General features: G+C 51.8%; 1 protein-coding gene across 3 annotated transcripts in view; it reads right to left on the reverse strand.

Annotated features, from left to right (window-relative positions):
* Window positions 1-363: 363 nt before the first annotated feature.
* The window catches only part of LOC144731630 (TBC1 domain family member 25-like), an 89,098-nt gene continuing 70,261 nt past the window's right edge, over window positions 364-19,200 (reverse strand). For all 3 annotated transcript variants that reach the window (XM_078612835.1, XM_078612834.1, XM_078612836.1), the window contains 2 exons: window positions 17,896-18,037; window positions 364-2,776 (listed from right to left, as the gene is read on the reverse strand). In XM_078612835.1, the coding sequence (XP_078468961.1) occupies window positions 2,617-2,776; window positions 17,896-18,037 (302 nt within the window). In that variant the 3' untranslated portion in view covers window positions 364-2,616. The remainder of the gene's footprint in view (window positions 2,777-17,895; window positions 18,038-19,200) is intronic.

Below are 19,200 nucleotides of genomic sequence, written 5' to 3' on the forward strand. Positions count from 1 at the left end.
GAACCGTTTGAGGTCAAGGATGAGTGACTCCCACTTGCATGGCATTTTACGCATCTCAACCACTGCCCTCAAGCCAGACCTGGTCTCTTTACTGAAATCTAGATCTCAGTATCACCCTTCTCATTAGTGTCAGCAAGTTATCTGTTCCTTGATCAATCTGAAATTGAGTGTTCTGAACGGTAACATCTGTCACTATTAACAGTGAAAAGCCTAAAGCACACCAATGCACTTGGACTTATGGCACTTGTTTTTATTAAACTCTTGAATAAGATTTTGTTATAACTGTTGATGTTATGTACCTGTAGATGTGACACAAACTATTACTTTCTGAAAGATCTTGTAAAAGACAAGGGCAAAATTCACTTGTTTTAAAGTTTAATGATAACAGACCACTTTGCATTACTCATATCTCCTGTTTAAAATGTTCATGAGGCAAATATATTTAACTCATGGAAATTTAAGGTATTCTATACAGTTTGTTCAATGTTATCTGACTGAATGAAAGGCAGAATTGTGTTTTTAGAGTTGTTCACATCTGCCTGAGTGGCTTATATTTAGTTACATTGTCATTTGAAAAATAAAGGTAATTGTGACAATGACAATTGTTTTATAACAGTGTGTATTTTCATGTAACTTTTGTGGTTAAAAAAATGTCAGAAGAAACAATTGGCCCCCGGGCATCTTCACTTTATCAAATTTGGCCCTCTTTGCAAAAAGTTTGGACACCCCTGCTCTACGAGGATTACAACATCGGCAGCCCACCGCTCACATCGTGAGGCGTTGGCAGACACGCAGCGATAATCCCGAGCGTGGTTTTCTGCATGATTGGCATGGTTGGCTATGTTCAAACGTACATACATACGTATTAATTCAACTTCGCAACATGCCCACAATAACAATGTCGTCTATCGCTGCTTCCGCCAGTCGGGTCACGTTTGTTCAAATAAATTTTGATTTTGACCTAAAACAAGAGGACCACGGTGCATTTCTCCAGGAACTGCTGATGGGTTTTTTTTTTGTTTCACACTCACAAAGACCTGTGCGCGCATTTCTACACAATATTTGTGTCTTATTTGAAAGTCAGGCGGCGGGTGGGCGGCAAAACTCTCGACAGAGAGAATTCTCAACCAGCGCAGCACGGCCTACAAAAAACACCCTTGGGTGAGGAGCGCCTGCGAAAAACGCAAACGTTAAATAACGCAGCGATGCCGTGATGCAGCGACTCCTGTAAACAAGCCTCAGGCAACGGCACGACAGACAGATGGAGCTCAGGGTAGTAATCAGCCTACGCTGTACTGTCACTCACAGTAAACTCTACACGTTCGTCAAAAACACTGTGGCCTCAAAAGGAAAATGACAATATGCGACGTTTGGAGCAATAGCCCTTCTTCACGTGGAATGAACAAGGACCACAGGCGACGTTTCGGGAAATGGACCTTGTTCATAGTGTAGGGGTGTCAGGGAAGGATTCTTACCAATAGGAGGGTTAGTGGGACGGTGACAGGAGGGGGAGGGGTAATCGAGGAGATATAAGAGGAGAACTGACGGGAAGAGGGGAGCTTTGGCGGGAACGAGATTGAGACGGCTGGGGACAATAGCACAAGAAGAAGGGCCATTGCCAAAAGCGTCGCCTGTTATACATATTTTCATTTTAAGGTAAGTGTTGTTGACAAGCGTGTTGAGTGTTGTTGTTATTTGTGCACCACTGTCAACGCAACAGCATCACCGAATAACAATGTTTAATTTGCAGACTCAGTAGAGTCACTGGGTTCGAGACGTTCTTGTGCTTGCAAGCATCGCAGCTAAATGTAAACGTGTAGCTGAATTGAGTTCCGTTACTCTCGTCTGCCTCTTTCACAAATTGCTGGCCGTGATAAAAACGTTATTTTTGGATCTTTTGTTTAAAAAAACACACACAAATAAAAGTTTATTCATTACACAAGACCGGGCATCATTACGACTGGCAATGGGCCACTTGGTAAAACACTGGCCGCAACTCTACCCACCATAGTTCACACAACTACTCACCATCGTTCACACCGCTCAACTCACCATCAGTCACACCACTCTACTCATCATCGTTCACACAACTCTCAAGATCCTATTGACATTGCGGATAAACGAGAAATAAGGTCAAAGCTGCAAAGACCGGCAAAGTTATTCACGAGAGATTAAGAAAAAACATTGAAAAAAATCACACTTTGGGATGCAAGTTATCAAAATATTTGGCCACTCTCTCCAACTTCACTCTTTAAAAAAACAAACACAATTGTATTCAAAATCATGTATTTTGTTGCGACCTCTCTTACCTTGCAGATCAGCTCTCTCCATCAAGACACGCACGGAACATGGGTAACTCGCTGAAACGTTTCATGCTCCTGGTTTTAAGTCCTGTGGTTCTGCGGAGAGTGAGCTTTGACCGGTAGGGAAGAGACAGGGAGCCTTCGGGAAGCTCAGAATCCTGAAAACTCCCCAATACCCCTCTGCTCCCCCCAACGCTCCCCCAACACACCGCCGCCCACTGCTTGAGTCGCCTTCCCAATCTAGAGTCTTCTTCGTGGCGTGTGTTCTTCGCGGGCGCATGCGTGCAGCTTGACTGGAGGGGGTCCAGCAGGCTCAGCTGAACATCTGCGAAAGCCTGGAGGCGAGGAAGCCACGAGGGCGCGACTTGGCGCGGCCATCAGCGAAGCAGTCGAGCACCGACTGGCGGCAGTATGAGTAGAAGAGCTCCTCGGCGCTGCGCAGCACAGCTGCCAGGTCCAACGTGCCCAGCAGGCTGCTCACATGCCACGCCACGGTACATCGTCAGCATTATCGACGTTTGCTTGGTTAAGCTATACAACTATATATATTTCGATTTAAAGCTTTCGTGACTGCAGGGATTCATCTTCTTGGTTCTTTCGGTAAAGTCACGTAGAAGGGAAATAATAAAAAAATAAAAATAAAACAATAAAATACAATTCTCACGACGTTTCGGCCACAACGCAAGCAGCCGTCCTCAGGTGACGCTGTCTTTCCGACAGCCCTGTTCTTCACCTGAGGACGGCTGCTTGCGTTGTGGTCGAAACGTCGTGAGAATTGTATTTTATTATGTTTTATTTTTATTTCATTATTTCCCTTCTACGTAACTATATATATTTTAAAAAAAATACCACGTATGGCCTGCTAAGCTGTGTATTTCTTTTTCAGAAACGACCTGGCTATCACAAATGATAGCTCAACGACGTGGCTTATCGTGTGGAAATTTAAAGCAGCCAAATACTCTAAACGTATGTTTATAAATGTGGGGGGGGGCGGGGAACTGGAGGACCTGGAGAATAACCCACACGACCACGGGGAGAGACACACACTTCAAATATACAGGGGTCAGGATCGGGATCAAACCCACGACCTGTATATCTCACCACCTTAGTTTAACCAGGCTCACCGAAATGACAAATAGCAATCAGGGCAAAAAACAACTGCGTCACACACACGCGTCACAAACGGCGTGTAAAATCGAAAATATTGCACAAACGCGAATCGATGTTAAATAGTAAATTCCCTGCAGCGTCACGTCGGCTATAGCGGATTGTTCTAGACTGAAAATCGTATAATTACGGTTAAGTTTCACCGTGTCCATCATCATCGTCATCACCACTTCATATCCATACTGCGCCTGCCATACGGTTCAGCTCAGACACCCCCGGTGGCAGCTGTCCCTGTGCAGCACAAATTGAATGCGGCATCCGGCCTGCAAGCGGCTGTTAGTCTGCCAGTAGGGAGCAATTTTGCTTCGTGGATTTCCCACTTTAGTCATTTGTGAGTAATCTATAAAATTTGTATCATGACGCCAGCACACATGGCCTACTTATCTTTTCTAATATTATCATGGGATATCTGACGGATAACTGAAGCAGATGGCATGTAGTAGTCGTAATAATAATACAAACGCAGTATTAACCAGGGCGGCCGCTGGCCTTCAACCACAAACCTCTGCATCAAGTGGCGAACGCACGACCGCTCAGCTCTATCACCGTACAGAAACTTGTACGTCCATAACAACGCGGCACACACAACATACAGGCACACAGCATACACACATAGCATACAGATGTAGGACTTGAGAAACACGCGTCACGCGTTGGGTTGAGAGGCGTGCACGCGGCGGACAGTGATGGCAAACGGGGACACAGGGCGCAGAGCGACTTACTGTTGTTGTTGTACCAATTAAGGTGGCATGGTAGTTAAGGGGGGCCTGCAGGTGGCTGGGGGTAATCGAGGACGCAGACTGGTGATTGGACGAGAGGTATGGGTGTCTGAAATTGGCGCCACGGTGTCTACAACAACAACACCACGTGGGACTGGGGGCGAGTAGCGAAGCGGGGGATGGTCCAATTAATTAAGGAGAATTTGGTTCAGGGATAAAGGCGGAGAGCGTGGGGAGAAACGGGAGTTGGTGCCTGGGACGAGTAATGAACGGATGGAGAGACAGAACAGCGGACAAAGAGAGTATAGTATAAGGTAGCAGTGGACAAAGAGAGTATAGTATAAGGTAGCAGTGGACAAAGAGAATACAGAGTATGGTAGCAGTGGATAGAGAGAATATAGATAGAGTAGCAGTGGACGGAGCGAGTACAGCGTAGGATAGCAGCGGAGTAAAGGACCTTGGTGGAGAGAGCTACGACAGAGTGGGACGGCAGAGAGAACAAAGAGCGACCGAGCTGGAGAGAGAGAGAGAGCAGAGAGGAGGGTCGCTGGAGGAGAGGAGCAGAAGGAGGGGGAGTTGTGAGTTGAAGAGTACGGAGGGACATCGAGTGATGCCGACGGAGATGTGAAACTATACGAGTTAATAAAGAACCGAGAAAGTCAAAGAAGCTGTCGCGTCAGTACGAGTCCTACAACTGGTGTCAGAAGTGATCAAAAGGACCACGCCGACATGTCGAAGAAAGCAACGAAAAAGAAAAACTTACCGGCGGGCTCGTCGGCCGACAGCAAAGACGTGGATGTGATACCCCTGTCAGGGTTGGAGGCTCCCGCTCCCCCTGCAGACGCGGCTGATGGGGCGCCGCCGTGGGAAGAGGGCGACCCGAACGACGAAGATGAACCAAGCCCGCCTCACGTATGGAGAGCTGCAATGGCTGAGTGGGAGGCCAAGATGGCGGCACTCGTGAAGGAGTTTGAACATTTTATGCAGACGATACGGACGCCGCCGACAGGATCGGATCAGCTGCCGCACGAGCTCGTCACATCTGTGGAGGCCGGCGACGCGGCTGTATCTCCCAATGCGCCAGGAGCAGAGCTGGACGCCGAGGAGGAGCCGGAGTCGCTGACTTCGAGCACACGACGCGATTGCACGTGGAACGCTTTGAGGTTAAAGTCGGCGACTGGACGGCGTTTACACGACGGTTTCGGACAGCATACGAGTCGCTCGTGGGGACGGAAGTTGAAGCGCTACAAGCTCTACCAACGGCCTTGGACGACGATGCGCTGGCGACGTTCTATGGCCTCCCTGGACATTTACGAACCACGATCGGTCGCCAAGCACAAGTTTCAGTTGAGACGGTGGGCGGAGACGGAATCTTCCCTCGCGTATCGCAGTGCGCTGTTGACCCTCGGCCAAGCGGCTTACCCGGCGATGGATCAGGCGGCCCTTGATTCCTTGGCCCAGGAGAAGCTGTTGCTGATGGCGAAGGAGCTACGAGTCGTCCTCTCACTTCCCAGCAACAGCAACGATGACGGGTCGTCTTTGCAGATTGCCAGGAACATCCAGGCCAACCTGGATCTTCGTGACGAGCCAGCGGCGGTGACACCACAGCCTCTGGTGGTGTGCGCCGGCGCGGCCGGGGGCCTGTCGGAGTTGGAGCCGGGGTCGCTGACAGCAGCAGCCGCACGTCCGCTTGTGGGCCCGCCTCGCCGCCCCGGGACGTTCGGACGTGGTGGCCCGCTGACGTGTTACGAGTGCGGACGTCGAGGACACTTCGCACGGGACTGCTGGAGATGGAAAGGCGTCTTCCCGCGGTCATCAGGAGGCTACAACCGCGGATTCTTCCCATCTCAGGACTATCAGGCGAGTCGAGACACATGCAATACACGGCCGTATCCTACACCTCACCCATCCGCGACATCACACACTGTTGATCCCCCTTCGTATGACTCATATGGGAATGCTGTATGGGGTGCGTTGGCTCATCGTGTTTTGGGAGCTGCACCGGGTTCATCGGATGTGATGGCGCTTGTTCAAGGGGTACAGTTTCGAGTTATCGTCGATACGGGGGCTTCTGCGACCCTCATTTCCTTGCAAACTTTCCGATTATTGCCAACCTTGCCCCATGCTTTGGAACCAGTGGATGGCCCGTGTATAGCGGCAAATGAGGGCAGTTTGGGAATTTTGGGTCGAGTGCTTGCAACGATTCAAGTTAGGGAGGTGTGTGTAATGGGATACATTTTGGTTTCGACTGTTCTGGCCGTGCCATGTTTGTTGGGCACAGATTTTTTGCAAAAGATGCCAATTAAGATTTCGATTGAGAAGGGACGATGGAATTGCCATCGGGGAAGTGCCTTAAGTTTTTGGAACTCCATCTAAATTTGCTCGCGTTAACGCTGTGGTTCAGGCGGTGGTTAGCCGCACGGTGCGCGTTCCGCCTGCGACACAGATGCTTGTGCCGTTACGCTTGAAAAAAGGACTGTCAGTGGGTAACTTGGAGGAAGGCATTTTGTTGACACCGTCGAATGCCGTGGCACGAACGCCCTCCCTGGTTGGTGCTTTTACGATGGTGACGGCGACGTGCAAACCATTCATTCTGATTGTAAATACGGGGCACGAGTAGTCGTTATTCAAGAAGGGACTACGTTGGCGCACGCGTCGGTCGCGCGGAACTCGGAAGGGGATGCGTGCTTGGCAGCTCGGGAGGGAGATACGCTGCCACTGGATGAGGAGGAACCGGGCTGGTTTCGGGATTTGTACGATTGCAATGATGATTTGACACCCGAGCAGCGGTCGCGTCTTCGTGGGTTGCTTTGGGAATTCAGGGACCTTTTTAGCTCGGAAGTTTGATGTTGGTCGCACGTCCCTGTTGTGGCATCACATTGATACTAGGGATGCACCCCCAATTCGCTTAAATTCTCACCGTGTGAGCCCGCTGGAGAAGGATTGCATTTGGAAAACGGTGGACGAAATGTTGCAACAAAATATCGTCTCTCCTTCTTCCAGCCCGTGGGGGGCTCCGATTGTATCGGTTGATAACCGAGATGGTTCTCTGCGATTTTGTGTAGATTACCAGAAATTGAATAAGATTTCGGTGGCGGATGCATACCCGCTCCCGCGCATTGATGACTCATTGGACACCTTGTCCGGTGCGAATTTTTTTTCCACTCTTTTGTCGGGCTTTTGGCAATTGCCTTTGGACGAGGAATCTAAACCAAAGACGGCCTTCCGCACGCAACAGGAGTTGTTGCAATTTAACGTACTTCCGATGGGGCTGCACTCCTCGCCAGCCACCTTTCAACGATTGATGGAACTCGTATTGTCCGGATTGCAGTGGGAGTCATGTTTGATATACCTTGACGACGTCATTGTGTTCAGTAAAGATTTTGAAGGGCACTTGCAGTAACTACGGGCTGTGTTTGGCCGGGTTCGGGACACCAATTTGAAATTTAAACCCCAGAAATGCCAATTGTTAAGAACATCTGTCAAATACTTGGGTCATGTGGTCAGTGAGGCGGGGGTCGCCACTGACCCGGAGAAAACCAGTTGTGTACGTGCGTGGCCAGTGCCCAAGACAGTATCGGAAGTGCGTAGCTTCGTGGGATTTGCGTCATATTACCGTCGATTTGTTAAAGATTTTGCCACAATTGCGAGGCCGCTGCATACGCTGACTGCTCACGGTAAGAAGTTTCTATGGGGTGACGAGGAACAGCGTTCATTTGAGACGCTCTGGGACGCTTTGGCAGATGCACCGCCGCTCGGATATCCAAATTTTGCGGAAATGTTTATTTTGGACACCGATGCCAGTAACACGGGCATCGGCGCTGTGTTGTCTCAGATGATTGATGGAGTTGAAAGGGTCGTTGCGTACGGCAGCCGTGTGCTGTCCCCGGCAGAGCAAAGATATTGTGAAACACGCAGGGAATTGTTGGCGATTGTACACTTTGTGCAGTTGTATCGCACGTACTTGTACGGAAGGGAATTTTTGGTCCGCACTGACCACGCGGCGCTGCAGTACTCCTTGCGGATCGATCAACCCTCGGGTCAGATGGCCCGGTGGCTTGAGGTCCTGCAGCGATACTCCTTCACGGTCCAGTACAGGAAAGAGACGGGTCATGTTAACGCGGACGCTCTGTCCCGATTGCCTCAGTCGTCGGGCTTGTGTAGATGTTCCGAGGGATCGCTGCGCTGCGGGCCACCGCTGCAGGGCATTCCGGCCATGGCCGCTGCAGCCGATTCGGACCGGGTTGACGAAGCACTGGCTACGGAGCCCGGGTTGCTGGGATTGTCACGAGATTGTTGGGCGCGCTTGCAAGCAAACGATCCTTCGCTTACCAGAATGAGACTTCAGGCCTCCGGTTCCAAACAGTCGGATGATCGGGCCTTTCTTCGGCTCATAGACGACCTCCTAGTGAGGTGGGATGTCGTCTTACAGAAGTTTTGTATTGTTGTGCCACTATATTTGAGGAGAAAACTTATTCGCGACGCGCACAAGCGATTGATGCACTTGGGTGAGAAAAAAACCGTGTTGACTTTGAGTAACGATTTCTATTGGCCGGGATTGCAAAACGATGTTCATTTGTATGTTAAGGCCTGTCACGTGTGCGCAGAGCGGAAGGCGCCGGCGCAGCAATATCGAGTAACCTTTGCAGTCGATACGGGTTTTGCGGGTAAACGAGATTGTAGCCCTTGATATTCTGGGACCGTTCCCCGTTACCCCGCGGGTCACAAATATATATTTGCTTGTGGGGGTCGAGTACCTCACTCGGTGGCCTATAGCATGGCCGCTAGCGGACCAATCGGCAGGATCGATCGTGGAGGCCTTCCTGCAGGGTTACGTTTTTGACAAAGGTGCCCCGGAGCACCTGCTTACTGACCAGGGTAAAAAAATGTATTCCCGCCTATTGAAGGAAGTGTGTGATGCATTGGGTACAAGGAAGATTCAGACATCCCCATACCACCCGCAAACCGATGGGATGGTTGAGCGTCTTCATCGAACACTGACGTCTATGTTGTGCCAACAGGTTAATTCGGCTCAGACAGATTGGGATCTACATGTTCCGGCGGCCTTGGCCGCTTATAGATTAGTCTCACATGCCTCGACAGGGTATTCACCCTTCCATTTGATGTATGGTTGTGAACCGGAAGCCCCGGCCCTGGTCAAGCTGGGTGTAAAAACTAAAGGGAAGTCTTCTTGGTTCTTTCGGTAAAGTCACATAGAAGGGAAATAATAAAATAATAAATAAAACATAATAAAATACAATTATCACAACGTTTCGGCCACAATGCAAGCAGCCGTCCTCAGGTGAAGAACAGGTCTGTCGGAAAGACAGCGTCTGAATGAACACCACCAAGCTTGGCAGCGTATATTTAAGCTGGGTTAGGGGAGGAAGAGCGCCTTGACAAAGGAAATTGCATATCAACAGAGGAATTTAGCATATTTATGGAAAATGCACATATGGGATTAGTCACTACTTGTGGAATGCGTAGGAGGGGGGGGGGGGGTCTCAAAAGTCATATCATGCCCATGCATTATGCAGGATGAGCAGCAACAAAGGGAGGAGGTAGGGTTAGCAGTAATAAAGGGAAGGTGGGGGACAAGGCCTGGTTACATTGTCCGATGGTGCCGGTAGGCACATCACCAAAATTCCATCGGCTCTGGCAGGGTCCCGTTGAGATTGTGGAAGTTCGCCGGGATCAGAGTGTGAGGATGCAATACGGTCGCCGATTGTGGCATGTTCACCCGTCGCGCTTGAAGAGGTATGTGGTACCTTATGATGCGTCATCTCCCATCCCGGAACGGCCTGTATTGGATATGTCTGACGAGCGTTCTGTGCGGCGACGGGAGAACGCACCTCAACAGTTTACCCCCTGTGTGTCTGCAGGATCACCATTTCTGAGTCAGGGGTGACCCCGGGACGCATGCGACCGCGTTGGTGTCTCGTCAGAAAATGGCCGGTGCAACGAAGCGGGGCGCACGTTTCGGGCAGGACGCTGCCCCGCACCCACGGAAAGATGTTCCCTGCCCCCTGTTCACCCGAGCCAGGATGACGGACCAGCTGCGGGAACCCGCTCCAGAAGAGTGACTTTTTCATAAACATTGCGTAACATGGACGTTGGTTGCTGTATTCGGGGGTGGGATCATGTACATTGTGTTGGGTTGTTGTGTATTGCCGCGTGACGCGTTGTGTTTAGCCGGGACGGCTAACTCTTTAAAAATGCGGGGGGGGGGGGGGGGTGATGTAGGACTTGAGAAACACGCGTCACGCGTTAGGTTGAGAGGCGTGCACACGGCGGACAGTGAAGGCAAACGGGGACACAGGGCGCGGAGCGACTTACTGTTGTTGTTGTACCAATTAAGGTGGCATGGTAGTTAAGGGGGGCCTGCAGGTGGCCGGGGGTAATCGAGGATGCAGGCTGGTGATTGGACGAGAGGTATGGGTGTCTGAAATTGGCGATGCGGTGTCTACAACAACAACACCACGTGAGACTGGGGGATGGGGAAGCGGGGGATGGTCCAATTAATTAAGGGGAATTGGTTCAGGGATAAAGGCGGAGAGCGTGGGGAGAAACGGGAGTTGGTGCCTGGGACGAGTAATGAATGGATGGCGAGTCGGAGCAGCGGACAAAGAGAGTATAGTATAAGGTAGCAGTGGACAAAGAGAATACAGAGTATGGTAGCAGTGGATAGAGAGAATACAGATAGAGTAGCAGTGGACGGAGCGAGTACATAGTAGGATAGCAGCGGAGTAACGGGCCTTGGTGGAGAGAGCTACGACAGAGTGGGACGGCAGAAAGAACAAAGAGCGACCGAGCTGGAGAGAGAGAGAGCAGAGAGGAGGGTCGCTGGAGGAGAGGAGCAGAAGGAGGGGGAGTTGTGAGTTGAAGAGTACGGAGGGACATTGAGTGATGCCGACGGAGGAGATGTTAAACTATACGAGTTAATAAAGAACCGAGAAAGACAAAGAAGCTGTCGCGTCAGTACGAGTCCTACACATACACAGCATACAGGCACACAGTATACACACAGCATGCATGCATAAATACACACAGCATACACAAAGCATACATACATAGCAACAACAACAACCGCCATTCGCCATTCAGTAGCAGTGACGTCACCACGACGCTTGTGCCAGGCTATGTGCATGTTGAGGCCACGTGCAGTGTCGAACGCCCGCTGGCACGAGGTCACGGGGCAGACTCAGGTGCCACGGGTCGACTGACTGAGATGAGTGGCTGATGCTCCACCTGTGCCCCCTACTGTGCCAACTTTCTGTGTTTAAATAGCCACCCGGCACTCCGCTTGTTGTGAGCGTCACTCCTCTGCTCTCCTTTGTTGTTGGAGGGCGACTGCCTCCAACTGCCCACTAGCATCCTTCACGAGCCTCCTCCACAGAGGTTGATCTTGACACCGCTGATACCAGTCATCGGCAAGTCCACTCAGCTCCACATCCTCCTGTACCACATCACTCCATCTCTTCTCTAGCCCATGCCGCGCCCATTAAGCCCCCTCGATCCGGACAAATAAAAGCTGTTTAGGCATGCGGTGGCTGGGCATGCAGGCTACATGCCAGAGGAGCTCACCGATGGGACTTTGTCCAGATCTTTCAAGGATTTGTGAGCTCACACAATCCAGCCTGGTTAAACCCAGGATGGATCGTAGGCAGGCCAGCCTAAATCTTTCTAACCGGCGAAGATGTTCCATTAAGGGGGTCCACGTTTCGCAAGCGTAGAGAAGGGAGGGAGTGACTGTGGCTGAGAAGACCTGAAGCTTCGTGCAGAGCGACAGACTAAGCAGCTTCCACACAGTGTTACGCAACCGATGAAAAGATAATGCCGCTCGACTGATTCGGAGTGAGACCTCTGCTGTCAAACCGGAGCCAGTCATGAGCACACTGCCCAGGTATGGGAAACTCTCCACTCTCTCCACAACTGCCCCATCACCGAATTGGGAGTTGTGGAGATGGAGTGTCTGATTGCACAAAATACCCAGGCAGGTGCCTAGTTTTGGTGGGGCTGACGGCAAGGCCCCACCTCTTAGTGGCAAGCTCCAGGTTAAGCAGCATCGCCTCCAACTCCCCCTCTGAGTGAGCAGCAATTACCAGATCATCGGCATACGTAACATGGTTGAGCAATAGGAAGCCATCCCTTGACTGCACCTGGGCATCGATCAGCCTCCCATTGTATCTGTACCAGATGGAAATTCCTCCGGTACAGCTTCACGAACTACGTGGTCGAAATAGATGTTAAATAATGTGGGAGCCAGAGGACATCTGTCGCACCCCAAGGTGTACAGGGAATGACTCCGACTCCTGGCCACGGAGTGTTACCTGGGCCCGATCACCATCATGAAGGTCCTTAATGATCGTGAGCAGAGGGTCAGGGACTCCGAAAGCACGAAGAACAACCCAGAGCCCAGGCCTACTGATGGTATCATAGGCCTTGACCAGGTCAATAAAGCAGAGATGTAGGTCTTGTTGGAATTCCCTACACCTCTGCTATAGCAGACAGACAGAAAATATGGCATCTGTGCAGGACCACCCTTTCCTGAAACCACATTGGGGCTCCGCAAGCCTCTCCTCAGCGTGCCTAGCAAGGCGATGTTGAATAATCCTTGCCAGGATCTTTCCCGGCACACTGAGGAGTGAGATGCCCCTGTAGTTGTTGCAGTCTGTGCAGTCCTCCTTCTTAAAGAGGGACCCGTCCAGTGGTCCAGACTGCTGTTATGATGTCATGTAGGGCAGTCTGTGCACAAACGCCACCCTCGCTCAGCATTTCGCTTAGGAGATCATCTCTGCCCGGTGCCTTTCCTGTTCTTACTCTGGATCGCCTTTAGTACTTCCTCAACAGAAGGCACCTCAGCCAGCCACTCACAGGGGGTGACTTCTTCCAATATTTGAGGCACTGCAGCCTCAGCAGGGTCATGCCCACTTTGTCCCAAGTTGTATTTCAGGCTGTGGGATTTCCCCTCCACCAGGACCTCACAGAAATGCTCAGCAAATCTGCAAACTTGTTTCTGGGGGTCGGAGATTGGATCACCATTCTTTCCCCAAATTATGGTAATAGGTATGGCGCTGCAGGTTACTTTTTGATGGAGTTAAAGCGCCATTTGTGATCGCGGACCATTGAGGCAGACTCCATCTCCTCAGCAACCCGCGACCACCACCTATCCATGCAGCGCCTCACAGCTCTCCGAACCTCCGAGTGAAGTCTCCTCATTCTCCGACGTTGGATGCTGTAGCCAATGAGACTTTGCCTGTCACTTTTTCTCAGCCAGCCTGAACACCTCCTCTGTCAGCCAGGGTCTCTCGGGAGGTCTGGACCGTGTACCCAAAACAGCCATTGCAGCTACATGAGCCACAGTCCTAAATCTCGCCCATTTCTCCTCGACATCTGGAGGAGTGGGGGACGATGCCAACCCCAGCCGCAAGCGATGATGAAATTCTCGCTTGCAACTTTCATCAGCTAGATGAGACCATGCCACTATGGGTTTGAATGGGGTCCTGGGTGTACACCTTCCACTAGAGTGGAAGAATGGCAGGCACATCTTACAAATGACAAGTCGATGGTCAGTGGGCAGATCAGCTCCACGGTAGGTCCTGGTGTCAAGGACATGGGCCCACATCCGCTGTTCCGTCACTATGCAGTCCAGCAGATGTTCTTGCTTAGACCCGGCATGCATCCATGATGTTGTATGGATGCGCCGATGCCGGAACATCGTGTTGGCTGCACAAAAATCTAGCAGCCTCCTGCCGTTGTTATTGAGCATACATGTACACAGCATACACACACCATACACACGGCATACAGGCACACAGTATACATGCAACATACATAGCGTACAGGCAGACAGCATACACAAATAGCATACATATGTAGAGATGTGATTATGCACTCTCCATGCTACCAGCCGGTAGTATCCCACACATGTCAATAGGGGGCAGTAATGTAACTAAACCAGTGTTAACGAACTATGGGTCAAGGGGGGCAACGGTAAACCCGATGGGAAAACGATCTTGGGACGCAGACCCCAGACCCCGGGAGGAGGGGGGCTGGGGGATAATGTCACCCTTCCAGGATCTGGTCGAAGTTCCTGGAAGGAAGGCGTGGCTGGGGCGGAGCAAGCCATGGACTTGTATAAAAGCCGGACCTCTGAATGGTCCAGGCAGTTGTCGTCCACCCGAAGACCAAGAGCCTCCTGAAAAGAAGAGCCCGATGGGCAGAGCCGTACCCCTAGTAAGGGTCAGCTCTAAGCTATACCAGTGAAAACTGAAAAAAAGAGCCAACGGGCCGAGTTGTACTCCTGGCAAGGGTCGACTCCGGCTTATAGACCAGTAAAGACCAAGCTTCAATCAAGAAGGGGTAGAATAGCCAGTGAGAGGCGTATCGGGTATAAGGGGCCGTTACCCCTTTATTGTAAGCGACTCTCCTCTAGTTATTGACCCACTACAACTGGTGTCAGAAGTGGACAAGAATGGAAATTAGGAGACATCGTACCACGAGCCCGGGAGAAGACAACGACGACTCGGCTGCAGGGACAACGAGCCCTGCAGAGGACGGTGAGGTGCTGCCGGCTGCCCAACAGCCGGCTCAGCCAGCGCTCCGAGCTGCACATTCCTGCCTCGCCGAGCTGCTCCATGCTGCGGCCTCATTTCTGAAGGAGATTAATCGCAGAGGGCCGATGGCGGAGGCGGTAGACGGGGCAGGACTGCCACCAACGGCTGTTCCCGCCTGCATCATGGGAGCCGCCTGAACCAACCAGTGGACGCCGCATCATCAACGACAGATGTATGCAGGCCTGACTAGCCAGCGGACCCCGCGTCATCAGCAACGCGACCTGCTAGGGAGGCCGCCATTCTGCCAGCGACCGCAACCAGTAAAGTAGATGCCGAGCAACTCACCATGGGGCGCGCTCCGTCCTTTCAGCAACAACTGCCCATTCTAAAATAATTTGTGGCGGTGAGCGACAGCGGGCAGCGACTGGGCAGCCTTCCAACGCCGCTTCCTCGCCCACCAGGAGATGGCGGGCTGGACTGAGGCGGAGGCGCTGCGTGCGCTCCCAGCCGCCTTGGATGATGACGCCCTCGCCGCCCTCATCACCATCATGAAGGCGGACCGGACGACCTTGCACCTGGCGCTCCGACGGATGTCGTAAATCTACGGGACGCCCTTGGACGCTCGACACCGATTTGCTGCACGTCGACGGGGTGACACGGAATCCCCCCTCGCCTTCCGCAGCACCCTGCTGGCCATGACAAGGGCTGCCTTCCCGCGGTTGGACAATGAAGCCATCGACGCCCTCGTTTTGGAGAAGCTGTTGGCGCTGGCCCAAGAACTACGCATCATCATCCACGCTGTGGATGGCGATGACATGTGCTCGCTGCACGCCGCCAAGAACATCCACAACCATATGCTGCTCCACTGGGATTCGGGCATCGCCGCCTGCACGACGACTATGGAACCGTGCTGCACGGCCGACGACCCTCCACCTGAACAGGCCTTCGCAACGACTCGCCCTCCGGGATGGAGGGCTCCCGAACGTCCACGACATCGGGACAACCGCCTGCGGGGACAGGCTTCTCCGTGGCCGAACGTCACCTGCTTCAACTGTGGTCTGCGAGGCCACATGTCAGCCGACTGCCGAGCGCCCCCGACGCCGCACCGCCGGACCCCAGCCATCCGATCCTTGGGCGCCCATGATGGTACGGCATTCCCAGGTGAGTCGCGGCACCTCACTTGCTCGGCCCCCACACTCACCTCGCACACCTCACTGCTTGTGCTTGCCGGATGATGAGACTGTTGTGATTCTAACAGGGAGCTCCAGCCTGCTCAGTGGTCGGAGCTGGCCCATAGGGTTGGAGGGGTAATTACGGTTATGACTGCATTACATAATGCCTTATTATAAGGGGGGCGTATCTGGGGTAAAGGTGAAAGGCGGAGTCAGTCGAGAAGCTCCAGGAACCAGACCGAAGGTTCTGGAAAGGGGGCATGGCCAGAGGTGGAGCTTGGCTGCGCCAGGCAGATATAAGCGGGATCGAACCAGAGGTTCAGGGCTGTTGCGGGTCCTGGGTCCTGGCTGCGTCGCTGCTCATCGTCGTCTCTTCGTCTCCAATCACATGGCCGATCTTCTGGAAGACTCTCTCTCCGTTGCTGCGCTGGTCGAACAACTTGCGTAGCGAAGCCGGAAATGGGGCTACGTGTTCCGATCGCCTATGTGTAGCTGCGTTACACAATGTATCGCCCAGTATGCTCTTAATAAATAAGAAGCCTTCTACTCGACGTGTCTCGGAAACCGCTCACTACACAGGCACACAGTATACACAGCATACATATGTAGTGGTTTAACGTGTGCCAAGGGGGGTAATTGTAAACACGTGCGGGTTGGGGATAGTGGGGTCGTATCGGGACATGCTGGTGTTGCTGGGGGACAACGGGTGAGACGGAGATGGCCCGTTAGGCAATTATGGATGCAGGACAATGATTGTTCGGTTGTTGTTGTCAGGGACAAGGTGGCGCCTGTAAGTCTGGGAATGGGAACAGGTGGCAGCGGGGGTCGGGGGCGCGAGGCGTTGGGGGGACGCCAGTTAATCAATTGGAAATTAATAGGGATGGGGATAAATACGGGAGCGTCAGAGTAAGACGGAGAGTTGTGCTGGGAGCTGGATGGAGACGGTCGGAGCAGAAGAAGAAGATATGAGAAGAAGTATAGGGTAGCAGTGGAGTGGAAGAAGAAGTATAGGGTAGCAGTGGAGTGGAATAAGTATAGGGTAGCAGTAGAGACGGAGACGAGAAAGATATGAGAGGTAGAATAGGGTAGCGGTGGAGCAGGGGAAGAAGAGAAGACGAGAGGACGGATCGGCTAGCAGTGGAACGGGAACAGGAGAGACAGTCGGAGTGAGACGGAGAAGCCGAGAGAGAGCGACGGCTGGAGTGAGACGGAGAAGCCGAGAGAGAGCGACGGCTGGAGTGGGACGGAGAAGCAGAGAGGAGAGTCAGGAGAGACGGAGAGAGAGGGGGAGGAACGGCGCGAGCGAGGCCGGCGGAGCGCGGTGAGCGAGCGGAGAACGTGCTGGGGAGTGGTGGCGAAATGTGCTGAGTTTGATAAAATAAAGTGACGACAGAAAAGAAAGAAGTTGTCCTCATAAAGTTCAGCACTACACATACATACACACAGCATACACACATGATACACACAGTATTCAGGCATACAGCATATAGGTAAACAGCATACACACAGCATACATAGAGGCACATAGCATACATACAGCATACATAGAGGCACACAGCATACACACAGCATTGGCTGGTCGGTTTCACCGGGCGTGGGTCGGTAGCCAAACCTATGCATACCAGCAGCAGGGTGGCGCTCATTCATTGGATGATCAGTTATTTCTGCTATTGCTACTGCTAGTTCTACGACTGCTATTACGTATCCCATATTAATTTTTCGTTACTTAGCGCCTTGACTAAGGCGCCAAACAAATAATTAATTACTTTTACAGCAGAAGTGTGACCAGATTAATTGATGAGAAGCACGGTAGTACATGAGTATGTTGATGCGTGAAATACACTACGATGAAAATGACAATGAGCAGCTACTGCTGCTCTTGCAAATTGCTGTTGTTGCTACCGTTGTTGCTGCCACCTCTGTTGCTGTGACTACTATTGATGTTGCTATTGCTACCATTGCTGCTGCTGCCTGTCACCTGTTGCTGAACTCGACGATGGACATCATGTCGTCGCAGGCCATGAGCGCCGGCCGGTTCTCCAGCAGGATGCAGGCGCACACGAAGAGCTCGTATGTGTAGTCGGCGTTCACCGACGGCAGCTCAGGCCGCACCAGGCCCTCTGTGGTGACACATGGATGGAGTGACGGACGGACGCACGCACGCACATGGACGGATTAGGAGCGGCGATGAGGCCCCATGGTTAGGGTCACGCGTTCGTCGCTAGCTGAGAAGGTGGCCCAGCTATACAAGGTTGGCTCCCATCTGTTCCCCTCTGTATGGGATACAGCAGGGGTCGGCAACCAAAATGTCAAGAAGAGCCACGATGCGTGTAAATACGAGACGGTGGTCCTTCATGAATAACGTCATGAAGCCGGTCCTTAAAGAACCATAGGCAGCTCCGAAGCCGCAAGTTGCCGACTCCTGGGATAGAGCATTCTCAGTAAATATGGAACATTGGTTCTAACCACACGCTAACGTTTGATACATGTTGCACGCTTTCTGGGTTGCCCCCTCATATGCGTGAGTTTATTCCAGGTGCTCTGGTTTCTACCAGCATGTTAAACACTCCTCCATTGACTCTGGACCGGTTTCAATACAACTTTCTCATCAACAGAGTCAGGCTTGCTTTAGTCAAGTTGATATAGGTTTCCAGAGACTAATCTATAAACTAAACTATTATTTATTTTACCAGGTAAGGCCCACTGAGCTATATATCTATTTTTTAGAAGCGACCTAGCTACAAATGACAGCTCAACGAAGTGGCTTATCATGTGGAAATTTATAGTAGCCAAATACTCTAAAAGCATGTTTCTAAATATGGAGGGAAAAACTGGTGGACCCGGAGAAAAACCACACTAACACGGGGTGAACATGCAAACTCCAACTATACAGGCGCCAGGGTCAGAAACGAACCCAAGACCTCCTGTGTACCAGGCGAGGTAGTTAGCATCTCGCCACCGTGACACCACGACACCACGAGATAACATTTGTGCAGAAATAAGCGATACACATGCGATGCTCTTAACAATCCATGACAAGGAAACACGAGTAAATGGCTCAGTGCCATCCGGTGGGGCAGGATTTATCCCAACCTAGACTGCTGTGATGCTGCGAGCCAAAAGGACATGTTACAAATACCGGCACAGGGGATTACACATGGTGGCAAGCAGTGAGACATAGTGGCGGATACAAGGCAGGAGTGATGGGGCAATCACAGCCCCCCCTCCCACCTTGAAACTTAAAAGAAAGGTATTTTATGCTCTTTAGTTCCTTCGGTAAAGT

The sequence above is a fragment of the Lampetra planeri genome, chromosome 39, assembly GCF_965212315.1.
Source record: "Lampetra planeri chromosome 39, kcLamPlan1.2.h2, whole genome shotgun sequence".
NCBI classification, from domain to species: Eukaryota; Metazoa; Chordata; class Hyperoartia; order Petromyzontiformes; family Petromyzontidae; genus Lampetra; species Lampetra planeri.